This window comes from Bombina bombina, chromosome 1 (genome assembly GCF_027579735.1).
Source record: "Bombina bombina isolate aBomBom1 chromosome 1, aBomBom1.pri, whole genome shotgun sequence".
NCBI classification, from domain to species: Eukaryota; Metazoa; Chordata; class Amphibia; order Anura; family Bombinatoridae; genus Bombina; species Bombina bombina.
Genome location: NC_069499.1, coordinates 655538038 through 655550385, shown reverse-complemented (window position 1 = coordinate 655550385; position 12348 = coordinate 655538038). Strand labels below are relative to the sequence as shown.

Here is a 12348-nt window from a genome sequence, read left to right as displayed (position 1 = left end):
GTTCATTGAGAACATGGTTGTTGTTCAATAATAAAATTAATCCTCAAAAATACAACTTGCCTAATAATTCTGCACTCCCTGTATATATATATATATATATATATATGTACAGGTAAATATCAGGTATATATATAATATAGCCCATTAAAACGATGATAAACTGACTACATTAGCCCACATACAAGATATTTAAAGGGACAGTCTACACCAGAATTTTTATTGTTTTGAAGATAGATAATCCCTTTATTACCCATTTCCTAGTTTTGCATAACCAACACAGTTAAATTAATACACTTTTTACCTCTGATTACCTTGTTTCTAAGCCTCTGCAAATTGCCCCCTTATTTCAGTTCTTTTGACAGACTTGCATTTTAGCAAATCAGTGCTGACTCCTAGATAACACAATGTTATCTATATGACACACATGAACTAACACCCTCTAGTAGTGAAAAACTGTAAAAATTCATTTCGATAAGAGGCGGCCTTCAAGGTCTAAGAAATTAGCATATGAGCCTATGTAGGGTTAGCTTAAGAATTCCAACAGAACAAAGCAAAATTGGTGAACAAAGTAAATTGGAAAGTTGTTTAAAATTACATGCCCTATTTGAATCATGGAAGTTTATTTTGGACTAGACTGTCCTTCTAAAAAATGTATGCTTAAGTATAATGATACTTATCCGCAATTCTTTAGTCATGTATGGCTAGATCAGATCGTATTTTGAAAATCTTAAAGTCTTTTACATAGGAGTAAACTCACAGCCCACCATTTTCTAAACAAGGTGGGTCAAGTACTCTATCAAATATTTAATATTTAGTAAGCAAGCTGACCCATCCACATGAAATGCATACACCCAGTTGGGGTGGATAAGAAAATAATAACATTTACAGTATAAAATGGCTACTAAACTATGGATCAGGGGGCACCCATTTTACAAGATCCGTCACACCAGGAGGGTCCTCACTCATCTTCTCACTCATCTGCAGTTGTCTTTGTGTTCTTCATCCTTTTCATCACCCTTCTAACTGATCTCCTAAAGGTATTGTATTTCCAACAGAGGGTCTTATGACTTAAAGCTCTCCGCTCAGGTGAGATGATGTAAAATGATCCTCCAGCACTGTGAGATCGCTAGAAATATTCTTAAAAGGCAGATTTTGTTACACTCCTCTGCATACCTGTATGTGAAGGAGAAACAAGCCAATATAGCACTGCATGGCATGATAGATCTACTGCATTTACATTTTGTGCTTTTTTATATTAGGATCATACTTTTCTATATTTATGTGTATCTTTTACAAATTACATTGCACTTTGTATTTCTTCTTTTAAAATAAAACGGAAAAACTGACAGCTTCCATTTCCCAGAGAGCTTTATTGCATTTTATTGGCTTGAAAAGCATTCATTCTCTATTTTTTTGAGAAATTATAGTGCAGGCTTCATAGGGCAAAACCGGGAAGAGATGAGAGATGAGAAATGCCTTCTATAGAAAGTCATGAGGGAAACAGATATTCACAGACCGCTGCTCCTTAACTCGTCTGCCACCTCTGAGGTGGCAGACAGCAATCCGCCCGATCGAATGCGATCAGGCTGATTGACACCCCCTGCTAGCGGCCGATTGGCTGCGAATCTGCAGTGGGTGGTATTGCACCAGCAGTTTATTAGAACTGCTGGTGCAATGATAAATGCCAACAGCATATGCTGCCGGCATTTATTGATGTGCGGTGAACATGATCCGCTATATCGGATCATGTCCTTCCGCACATTAATAAATGGACCCCAAAGGCTCAGTTTGCATCAATTACAAATGAAACTTAAATGTTTTCACTACAGTTTAACTTTCTTTTACCTATAGTCAAGCATATATTACTTTTCTGTCAGTAACATAAGTGTATTGGGAATTTTGAGCAAACTTCACCTGCATACAGCTGGCGGGGGAAATCAGTGAGACCAGTTTGTTTAAAATGCTTACAGCATTTTAAAAGACTTCTGAGAGAGCTTCAGATATACCTTGGGAACTCATATGTTCAACCCAGGGAATTTCCTTGTACCTCCCACTTTCTGAAGCTTTGTTTAATTTTACAATAGAGAAAATACACAGCGCAATGTTGTAGAAGATTCAAAGTATGATCCTGATTTGTTAAATTAACACAGAAACCTTCAAAACATAATCCGAATTTGTAAAATCACTGTTGGCTCTAAATCTAAATTTAAATGTATTAAAATATAAAATAGAAATTGCAAAGCTTAAATGTAATATTACTGGAAAGATCCAATCTGAAGTGTGAAGTAATATAAAATACAATCCACAAAGTTTACTGGGCTTGGCTCTCCTTCACATACAGAAATGAGATCTTGCAGTGCTGGAGAGTTTCACCCTTTTTCTTTGAGCATTCAGTGAGTTCAGCCCCTGTGAAGTCTGCACTACAATTTCTCTCCAAGCAGGAAAATCTTTCATCATCAGGCTCAGAGTGCAGTTTAATCATATTCTTAAAGGGGTATGAAACGCAGCGTTTTTCCTTTATGATTCAGATAGAGCATGTAGTTTTGAACAACTTTCTAGTTTACTTCTATGATCAAATATTCTTTGTACTCTTTGTATCTTTTGTTGAAAAGCAGGGACGTAATCTCTGAAGCATGCACCTGTCTGGAGCACTATATGGCAATAGTTATACAAAAAAGTTATCCATTTGCAAGAGCACAAGGTGGCAGTACAATTCCCTATGCTTGAGGATAATGGATTTGCTATTTAAAAATTGATTTTTGTGGTGTTGGCAATTGAGATTATTAAAGTATTCCTTGGGTGTGTTTGAAGTTTTTTTTTTATTTAAAGGGATAGGAAAGTCAAAATTAAACTTTATTCAGATAGAGCATGTAATTTTAAGACACTTTTAAATTTGCTTCTATTTTTAAATGTGCTTCGTTCTCTTAGTATCCCTTGTTAAAAAATGAATATGCACATATCATACACTAGTGGGAGCTGCTGCTAATTGGTGCCTGCACAAATTTGTCTCTTGTGATTGGCTAAATAGATATTTTCAGCTTCCTGTCAGTAGTGCAGTGCTGTCCCTTCAGCAATGGATAACAAGAGAATGAAGAAAATTTGATAATAGAATTAAATTGGAAAGTTGTTAAAAATGTTATGTTCTTTCTGAATCATAAAAGAAAATTTTGGGCTTTACTATTCCTTTAATAAAGGAAATTAAACACTTCTTGCTATTGTGTAAATATTGATGTTACAGAGTCCCTCCATAGTACTTCACACTTCTGCAGCTCTGTCCGTTGTCTTACCTTGTTTGTGTGTCTTGAAAGTCGCAAAAGTGTGATCATCCTCTCTGCTGCCTCATATCCCTGCAGGCTGCAGCCACACAAGTCACCGGGACGCCTGTGTGTAGTGACAGACTGCATATCCCCACCAGCACTCAGCTGCACACCCCACTCTTGCCGCTCTTTTACTGAGCCTGGGGCCAGGGAGTGATGTCATCAGCCTGTGCTGCTAAAGGTGGTAACTCAGGGATAGCAGTTGCCTTAAGGTGGATTGGATACACAATCCATAGATATTAGCGGCACTCAACATTTCCCAGCACCCAGTTTAACAATTTCACTTACTTTTTTTTCAGCCCACTCCAGGCCTGCCGGCTGCTTACTGTTCTGACATAGTTGTAGCAGGCTGTTAGTTGTGGAATCTGGGTCATGGCCGGTTGCGCCCTAGGTTGCAGTGTGCCCTAGGCGGCTGCCAAGATGCATACTGGGAGCGCCGGCCCTGCCTCTGAATCTTTAAGATACGTTACTTCTAAAAAGGATCAAACTTGTAACACATTATCACTCTAGTTTCAACTCCTCTCTTTAAATCTTGTTGTTACTATGGGTCATATAAACCAACAGGCTCTTTACATTTAGAACAGTGATTATTTTTAAAATTTAACCTACCACAAGGCATTGAAAATAAAAATACAATTTCTATTAGTTAAAAATATTAGTAACAGTAGATGAGGTTAAAAAAAGACAGATGTCCATTGAGTTCAACCTATACAGAGACTACCTGAGTTACACTAAAGAAGCTGACAATTGTACTTACATTAAACAATCAGAAAGCTGAACCATTTAACACAAGCAATCATATTCCTAAAAAAGGTTTTCTTCATTCATCCACTTCACTGGAGGTTTGCTTCTTTTTACAGCTCTTTGTCATTGATGTTATTTTTAAATGTGATCTTATGTTCAGGGAAGTAATTTAATGGATTATTTAGTAAAGAAACCACTTAAATACAAATCATCAGGAAACAGGTGTATAGTAGGTAGAGACTCTCAGAGGTAAGTAACAGATGCACTTTTAAAGGGATAGAAAGATCAAAATTTATTTTTTTAAATAGAATCAATTTTACCATATACAGCACTTCCATAAGCAAAAATGATTTTAGTAAAAGTTATTTTCATTTTTCAGCAGCATATGCACATATGCTAGGTGGGCTCGTGCACCAGTATTCAAGCTCAGAGAGCTGGCGGCAGTGTATATTATGCCCCTGAAGACTTATGTCATACAAGCCACTTCTGAGTCTCTCTGAAGGTCTGGTGTTTAAATACTAGTGCAGCATATGTGTGTATGCCGCTGAAAAACACTAATATATAAGCATTTTGGCTAATGGAAGTACATTACAAAAATTATTATGTTTAAAATTAGAATGCACCCATTCACATTTCAATTTTAACCTTTCTATCCCTTTAACAGATTAGGTTAATTTATAAAACATATATTAAATATCCAAATAGGTTGTTGCTTTTCAGTATTTCAGTTATTATGTTCTTCTTGTATGAATAGACATGCAGCAGTATAACCAGCGATTTATTTAGGCTACGTAATGACTTTTATTTATTTGTTATATTTTTAAGGTACGATCTTGAAGGACATCTAACAAATGCAACATTTCCAACTGGAGAAGTCAGCAGTTTCTACAGTGACATGGAAAAATCCACCCGGGTCGAAGTAGACACATCCAGCCGAGAAAATGTAGTGACCACGACAAATATATCTGCAACTAGCACAGTATATGCACTAAAGCAAGGTAACCCAAGGAGACTGCCAATATGGCAAAACAAGCAAAAGTAGGAGATTTATCAATAAATAGTTAAAAAATGATGTTGAACATCTCAGTGCTATAATGGTTTTGTAGCAAAGGGAAATAACTATATTTTATGTTTTATTTTATGATACATTTATGAAGTCGTCTTGAAATTCAGATGCCAAAACAAGTTCCCTGGTGAAATTATCTAAAACAACTTTTTACCCATAAAACAGGGAGTGTCGCTAAGGGGCGTATACTGCATTTTTATATGGGAAGGAGATGCATACATTACAGAAGTGCAATGAAAATTGTAAATTAAAAATAATACAAAAAGAGTAATTGTATTGTTAATGTGCATCAAAAATCGTATCATTTGTATTTAAATTAGACAGGAATAAATTGTATTAAATATACACAACGTAAATCATAATTTAAGTAAACTGGATGTGCAAAAAACACAGAAATTCATACTTGTAAGTATAAAATACAAAGCATAATTGTTGATTTATCATAAAACGGGCTGAACATGGGCGTTCCATTGGCAAGTATGACATTTTCTCTCAAATCCCAGCGTCATTCGGTAAACAATTATTCCCTAAAAAACCTTACTGTTTTTTCAAAATACGGAAAATTATTAGTATTCTAATAGAAAAACACATGCATACAAAAATAGAGGTAATTGTAAGGTACTATACACAGAAAGCAGTGTAATGTGTTTATTTTTTGATGCAGGATTTAATTTTTAAAGTGCACCCCCTGCTTACTGCTAACGTCACCCTACACAGTAAAGTTTTCCTTTCCAGTAAGCTCCATTACTTTCTATTGGATACATCTCACCCCTTTCTTAAGATAATTCCACCAGCGAAGTTCAGATAATCAGACCCCAACAGGGGTGAAACTACAGGGGGTGCAGAGTTCACAATTGCGACTGGGCCGCAAAGGTTGGGGGGGGGGCCCAACTTTAAAAAAAACACATTTTTCTTTCAATAAAAAACATTGACCTGCCAATGCCTTTATTGATATCATGTGAGTGTGACATGATGCTTCACTAGTGTCTCTGACTACAGGGGTTAGTGTTTCTGTTTTACCCATTGGTGTTTATGTGTGTGTGTATGCGACTGTGTGTGTATTTATGCATGTATGTGTATGTGTGTATGCGACTGTGTGTGTATTTATGCATGTATGTGTATGTGTGTATTTTTGTGGAACCAGCAAATTACAGACCTTGTTACTACAGCATGGAGGGGGGGTAAACAGTGTCAGTGTATACAGTACCACTATATACAGTACGGGGGGGCTGGACCATGTCACAGACTACTGTGGCCACTTTATAAAGTACTGGGGCGGGTAGGGTCAGGCCAGCCATCTCACCGGCAGATTACAGACTGTGTCACTGACTCACTATCTACAGTACTGGTGGGTTAAACAGTGTCACTATATACAGTAATGGGGGTCAGACCATCTCACAGACTCTGAGCACAGGGTACCTCCTTTTGTAGACATGTAATCTGATTTACATGTTTTTTTCTGTGTTAAATGTAAAAATAAATAAAAAAAGATACGTATCAAATTCACTTTTTGGGGGGGGGGGGGGTGTGAGGGGGCCATTCTTAGATTCTTGCACCTGTGCTCTGTGGTTTCTAGTTATGCCTCTGCCCCAAGAGCTTTGCAATATGTAGTAATACCTTTTATTGGACCTATAATGCATGTTACAGATACCCGAAGAAAAGGAAACCCATGAAATTGTTACTTTTTAACATGCAAGTTAGTCCTTTGAAAAGGCACTACTGCTTACTGCGATTCTATTTTAATTTTGACATCTGATAGATAGAAATATAGATAAATAGATTTTCAGTTCATAGCAAAATAACTAAATATTTAAGAAGAGTTTGCATTGATGATTTTGTGTGACACAATGCATTAAGGGCTAAATTACAAGTGGAGCGCAAATATAAAAGCACTATTGATTTAACTTGAGCGGATTTGGTTAATAAAAGTGCTAATATTTTTGAGCTTCACTTGTTTAGCTGGCATAAAGTGATATTGGCTTGTATGACATTTTTTTTAGGTTTTAATCATACCCACATTTTCACTTAACATATCAAGCAAATTGCGAGGCAAATTAGAGTCTCTCTGAGTATGTTGCTTTATACTTTTAAACAATATTTTTATATACTTTAATATATTACTTTACTAAACAAAATTGCATATATTCATTTTTTACATATTTATAAGTAAACTTCATACAAAAAATATTAAAGGCAAAATAACTCCTTAATTTAAATATATTCTATTTGAATATCTGTGTTTTATGTTTTAAATATGTTTCACATTTTGTAATACTAGTGAAAAAGGCAGTAGCGGACCTACTCAGTAGAGAACCCTGGTGCAATTATCTATTTTGTTGGGGACCTGTCAAAGGGAACTCAGTAATAAGCAATAGTAATAATATATGTGCTGCTCTATAAACAGGCAGGCAGACAGAAAGCTAGATAGATAGATCCTGCACAAATAAAAGGTTCCCCTGCATTAGCATTGTACACATTCTGCATACGTCTAAGTATAGACTAGCTGCTATGACCCCCTTCCTCAGCACTTGGGCCCCGGTGCCACTGCACCTGCTGAATGAAAGTTAGTTCTGTCCCTGGGTAAAGAGAATTTTGACCCGTTAAGCCAAAGAAAGGAAAATATGTGTAAATTAATTATTTGTTTTGTTTGAATGTTAGACTTCAATCAGAGTTAAAAGTAACCTTCAACTACAAAATGAAAATCCAACAGCTATGTAAACTGCCTTATGATGTTATCTCTTTGGCATCCTACTTAAAATCTATTGGAAGCCCGACAATGATTAACACCAGCATTACTTTGATCTACTTTATTGTGCATATCCAAACTCCAACATTTGAAATGCTTGTCAAAAGCATAACTGTTCTTTCCAATTATTTGCTGATCAGATTTATAACATCAAATTTATTTACTGTTATTTAGAATTGTGATTTATTTCTGAATAGTTTTTGGGTTATTATGATGTGTCCTCTACAATATCAATGCAAGGGTACATCAAGTACTACCAATATAAAGTTGCCTCAGTCGTGTTTAGAGTATAATCTAACTTTACCAAAAATATCACTAAAAGATGTAAACTACAGTAACAGACCTATTATAAGAGCTGTGCAGGCTGGCTTTTTAGGTATATCTAACCCTATGGGGTCAATTTATCAAAGGCTTCGCCCGCCCTACAACTTTAGGTTCTCACAAGAGAACCTGCAGTCCGTATTTATGAATCAGCGGTCATCAGACTGCTGCTTCCCTAACCTCTTTGTCATCTCTTAGGTGGTGAATTCCAGTCTCCCTGGTCTCGTCCGACCAGGGAGATTGACAGCTCCTGCCTGCGCGTGATTGGCTGTGTGCGGGCAGGGGTTGGCGTTGCACAAGATTGCCTTTTCGTGCAATGCTGAATTCCGGCAACGGAATTCAGACCGCCAGAGGCGAGCTGTGGCAGACAGGGGCACGTATGTACTCCCCTGTCCGCTGTAGCTTGATAAATCGACCCCATAGGGTGCAAATATGCGTTTGCTCATGGGTTCAAATTACAATTCTCAAGCTGCTAAGGGAATGGGCACATGCAGATGACAAGCAGTAATACAGTGCATTATTAGTAAAATAACCTGCACTTTTTCCATTTAGAATTATATTTATTAACAGACACCAACTATTAAAACAATGTATGGGGTGTAAGCTTTTCTTCATAACATTGTAAAAAAAATAAAGGGAGACAAAGTTCAGCAGATAAAAGTTCATCATTCAGAAGCTATGCTGTAAAGGGCAGAATGAGATAGGAGTTTAGTTCAGTGTCTGGCAAATAGTGCTAAATTCTACCACAAAACAACACACATTTCTTATTTTGCTGCACAAATAACTTTCCTCTCTTGTCCACTTTCTTCCAAACATACAGTACATTAATTTCGTTTAATTTTATTGAATTTATAGCACATTTGCTGGTGGTTCAGTATGACAGTAATAAGTTCTGGGGTCCCTTTTGAAACTTCAAGGTTACATTTTACAGCTTTTTGAATACTACTGGTTGCCTCTTTAAAGGTCTATATTAGCAAATAATAATTCAGCTTTCCCGCTTACATTCTAAATATTGAACTGGTGATCACGAGAATGTGTAAATTATCCCTTACAACTCCTTCATATTTGAGCTTTCCAGAGATAGGAAACACCTTGACATTTTTATATAAAATGTTTAGCTATGCTTAGTAAAACAACTTTCCAACATGCTTTTATTATTTATTTTGCCCCCTTTTCGTGTAATTTAGCTCTGAAAATTATGGATTTTCTAATTTGCAGCACTTGAAATGAACCATGCTACATAACTTTCCCTAATTGGCTAACTGCAAAACAATCAATTTTATAGTAACATTATAACTAAAGCTAGCCTTGTTATCTGAAGAATCAAACCCAGACTGGCTTTTCCAAATAGCGGGTAGAGTTTGGGTATTGAAATCGCTTCAAACAAGATGTTAATTTGTTTTAAAAGATATTGAGGGGCAGATTTATTAAGGGCCGAATGGCCCTGAATGTCCCTGTTTCCGAGCGAGCCTTCAGGCTCACCAGAAACTGGGTTTAAGAAGCAGCGGTCCACCAGACAATTGTTGATAAAGGGTTGATAAATCGTCCCCTTAGACTTGGCCGATATGTTATTCTATAGCAAGACACCTGTAATGTACTGTAATTACAAGGTGTTTACTGTCCCTTTAAATGTTTGAAAACTATTTTGGATGCTTCATGCACCATTAAAAGTACCTTTTCTGCTGCAGACAAACACTCATTTGCATTTTTAGTGCAATTACTCCTGTCAGTCTTTGCTTTATCATTTGGTATTTAAACTAAAACTAATAATCAGAGGCTACATTCAAAACATAAACCACAGACCTTTTTTTTCCCCTTCATTAAAACAGCTTCTTAACAACTCAATATGTCAGCATGCATTATAGTGCTTAAGGAAATAATCTCTGCATTTTTAGTAAAGTGTAAATATGCAAATCCTAATTGACCACAAAGCATGTGTCATGTTCTCATTTGTGATTACAACTGTGAGCACAAATATACTAAACCCAACACAGGCTGAGATGTCAAATAAAAATCTTATTCAGCCTTGAGCAAGATTCTACTGACCTGGCAAACACTAGCGTAGAGCATAGTAAGTTTAAGAGGCATAGAACATTTATGAGTACCTGACACAAAATTAACATTTTAATTGTAGAAGAGTTTGTAAAAGCCTTATATAAATTGATTCAGCTATTTAGCTTGGATTTCTATTTAACAGGGATAAAGAAAAAGTCAAATAAAACGGCAACTAGTCAGATAAAATGAAGTTCATCCAATATAGGCCTCGCTTCCATTGAGTCGTTAAAAATGGAGCCGTAAGCTACCGAAGCAGCCGACAGCTAAAAGTAATTTACGGCTGCATTTTAGTACCAGGTTTCCATTGAAAAGATTAGTGTGTTGCGCGCAGTCACTCTTTTCGTGTAGCTGTAAGTTAACGTTGTGTTAACGCTTCCATCTGACGTCGGATTTCTTGAAAATCAATTAGTTGCTAAGGTAACCCGACCTTACGCTATAGAATTTACGTTTAACGTCCGTGCTTCTTACCTGTGATCGCCTCTCAAGAAAAATAAAAAAACACTTATCCATATTTTTAATAATCAAATACTATTTTCTAATATAATTATATTTAACACTTCATAAATATAAGTAATATTTATTGCTGCCCTAGGCATAGGTCTAGTTTGCATTCTGTAGATATGTTCTTGCATATATTATTATATTTAAATATATACTGATATTTCTATTAGAATATAAGTTCAACTATTTCTATACATGAGACAACAATAAATATTACTTATAACAATTTATTTCTACATTAAAACACTTGCATTATATGCAAGTTTTATCATTTCAATAGAAAATAGGTCTCAAAAAGCACAATTTTCCTCTTTTACACCTAGTTGAGCTGGGGGTAATATTTCTCAATGTATCGACAGCCTCCGACAGTGTATTAACGGTTAGCGCTTTCAATGGAAACCTGGTATAATTTATCGATTAACGGCTTCTATTACTTTCTATGGGACGCGAAAATCTTTTCGGCAGCCGAAGTCCGGCAGCCGATATTGAGGTATAACGCGCCATTGGAAACAGTCGTTAAACGCTATTGCTTTCGACAGCATATTTATCGGTTTGCGAGTGCACGCAAACTGAATTACGACTCAATGGAAGCGAGGCCATTATGGGGTATATTTATCAATGTGCGAGTGGACATGATACAAAGTAGCGTATCATGTCCGCTGCACATCGATAAATGCCGACAGCAAACGCTGTCGGCATTTATCATTGCACCAGCAGTTCTTGTGAACTGCTGGTGCAATGCCGCCCCCTACAGATTTGCGGCCAATCAGCCGCTAACAGGGGGTGTCAATCAACCCGATCGTATTCGATCTGGTTGCTTTCTGTGCACCGCCTCAGAGCAGGTGGACAAGTTATGGAACAGCGGTCTTTAGACAAGGGGCATCAAGCTCCATACAGAGCTTGATAAATATGCCCCTGAATGTTTATTTCGTTTTTTCTCTCTCCTAAACTTGGCCTACAAAACCTCTGTATATATGTCATTATTAATAATTAAGTATTTATAGCGGCCACAATAAATAATAATATTAAAGGGACATAAAAGAACAATAATAAAATACTCTAATGCATTAATGCGTCTTATAATTGTACCTTTGCTTGCAGTGAACTATGGGCTAGGTTTATTGTTGCTCCTGAGGTTACTAATAGGCCTAGTTCTAAATTATTTTAGCATTGCTACACCTATATTTCTGAGCATATCATTAGTGGATGTTCCTGCCATTAACATCTATAACTCAATACATGAAATCTTTTACACACAGGGCCGCCATCAGGGGTGACTACAGTCAGGGGCCCTTTCATCTGTGGGGGCAAGCCGGGCCCTGACTGATAGAGCGCTATGATGATTGCTTAAATAAAGTTTACAATTGTCTGGGGACAAGTGATGACTGCCTACTACTATTATACTTATTTATTGCTATTGCAGAACCAGGGGGGGATCGGACCGGGCCCGGATGCTGATGATGTCATTGACGTCACTCCCACCAACCTACTGTCATCCAGCAAGCTCTGTCACTCATACATAGTTTGATTTTTACTAAGAAGGTATATGGTGTGGGAAATCAGCTGCCAGTAAAAATCAAACTAATATGCTCCACGAC

The 12348-nt window shown here is 36.7% G+C and overlaps 1 protein-coding gene across 6 annotated transcripts in view; it reads left to right on the top strand.

Moving 5' to 3' along the window:
* TENM1 (teneurin transmembrane protein 1) overlaps window positions 1-12348 on the top strand; it is a 1037319-nt gene that overhangs the window by 983773 nt on the left and 41198 nt on the right. For all 6 annotated transcript variants that reach the window (XM_053699127.1, XM_053699121.1, XM_053699124.1 and 3 more), the window contains one exon: window positions 4887-5059. In XM_053699127.1, coding sequence (XP_053555102.1) covers window positions 4887-5059 — 173 coding nt within the window. The remainder of the gene's footprint in view (window positions 1-4886; window positions 5060-12348) is intronic.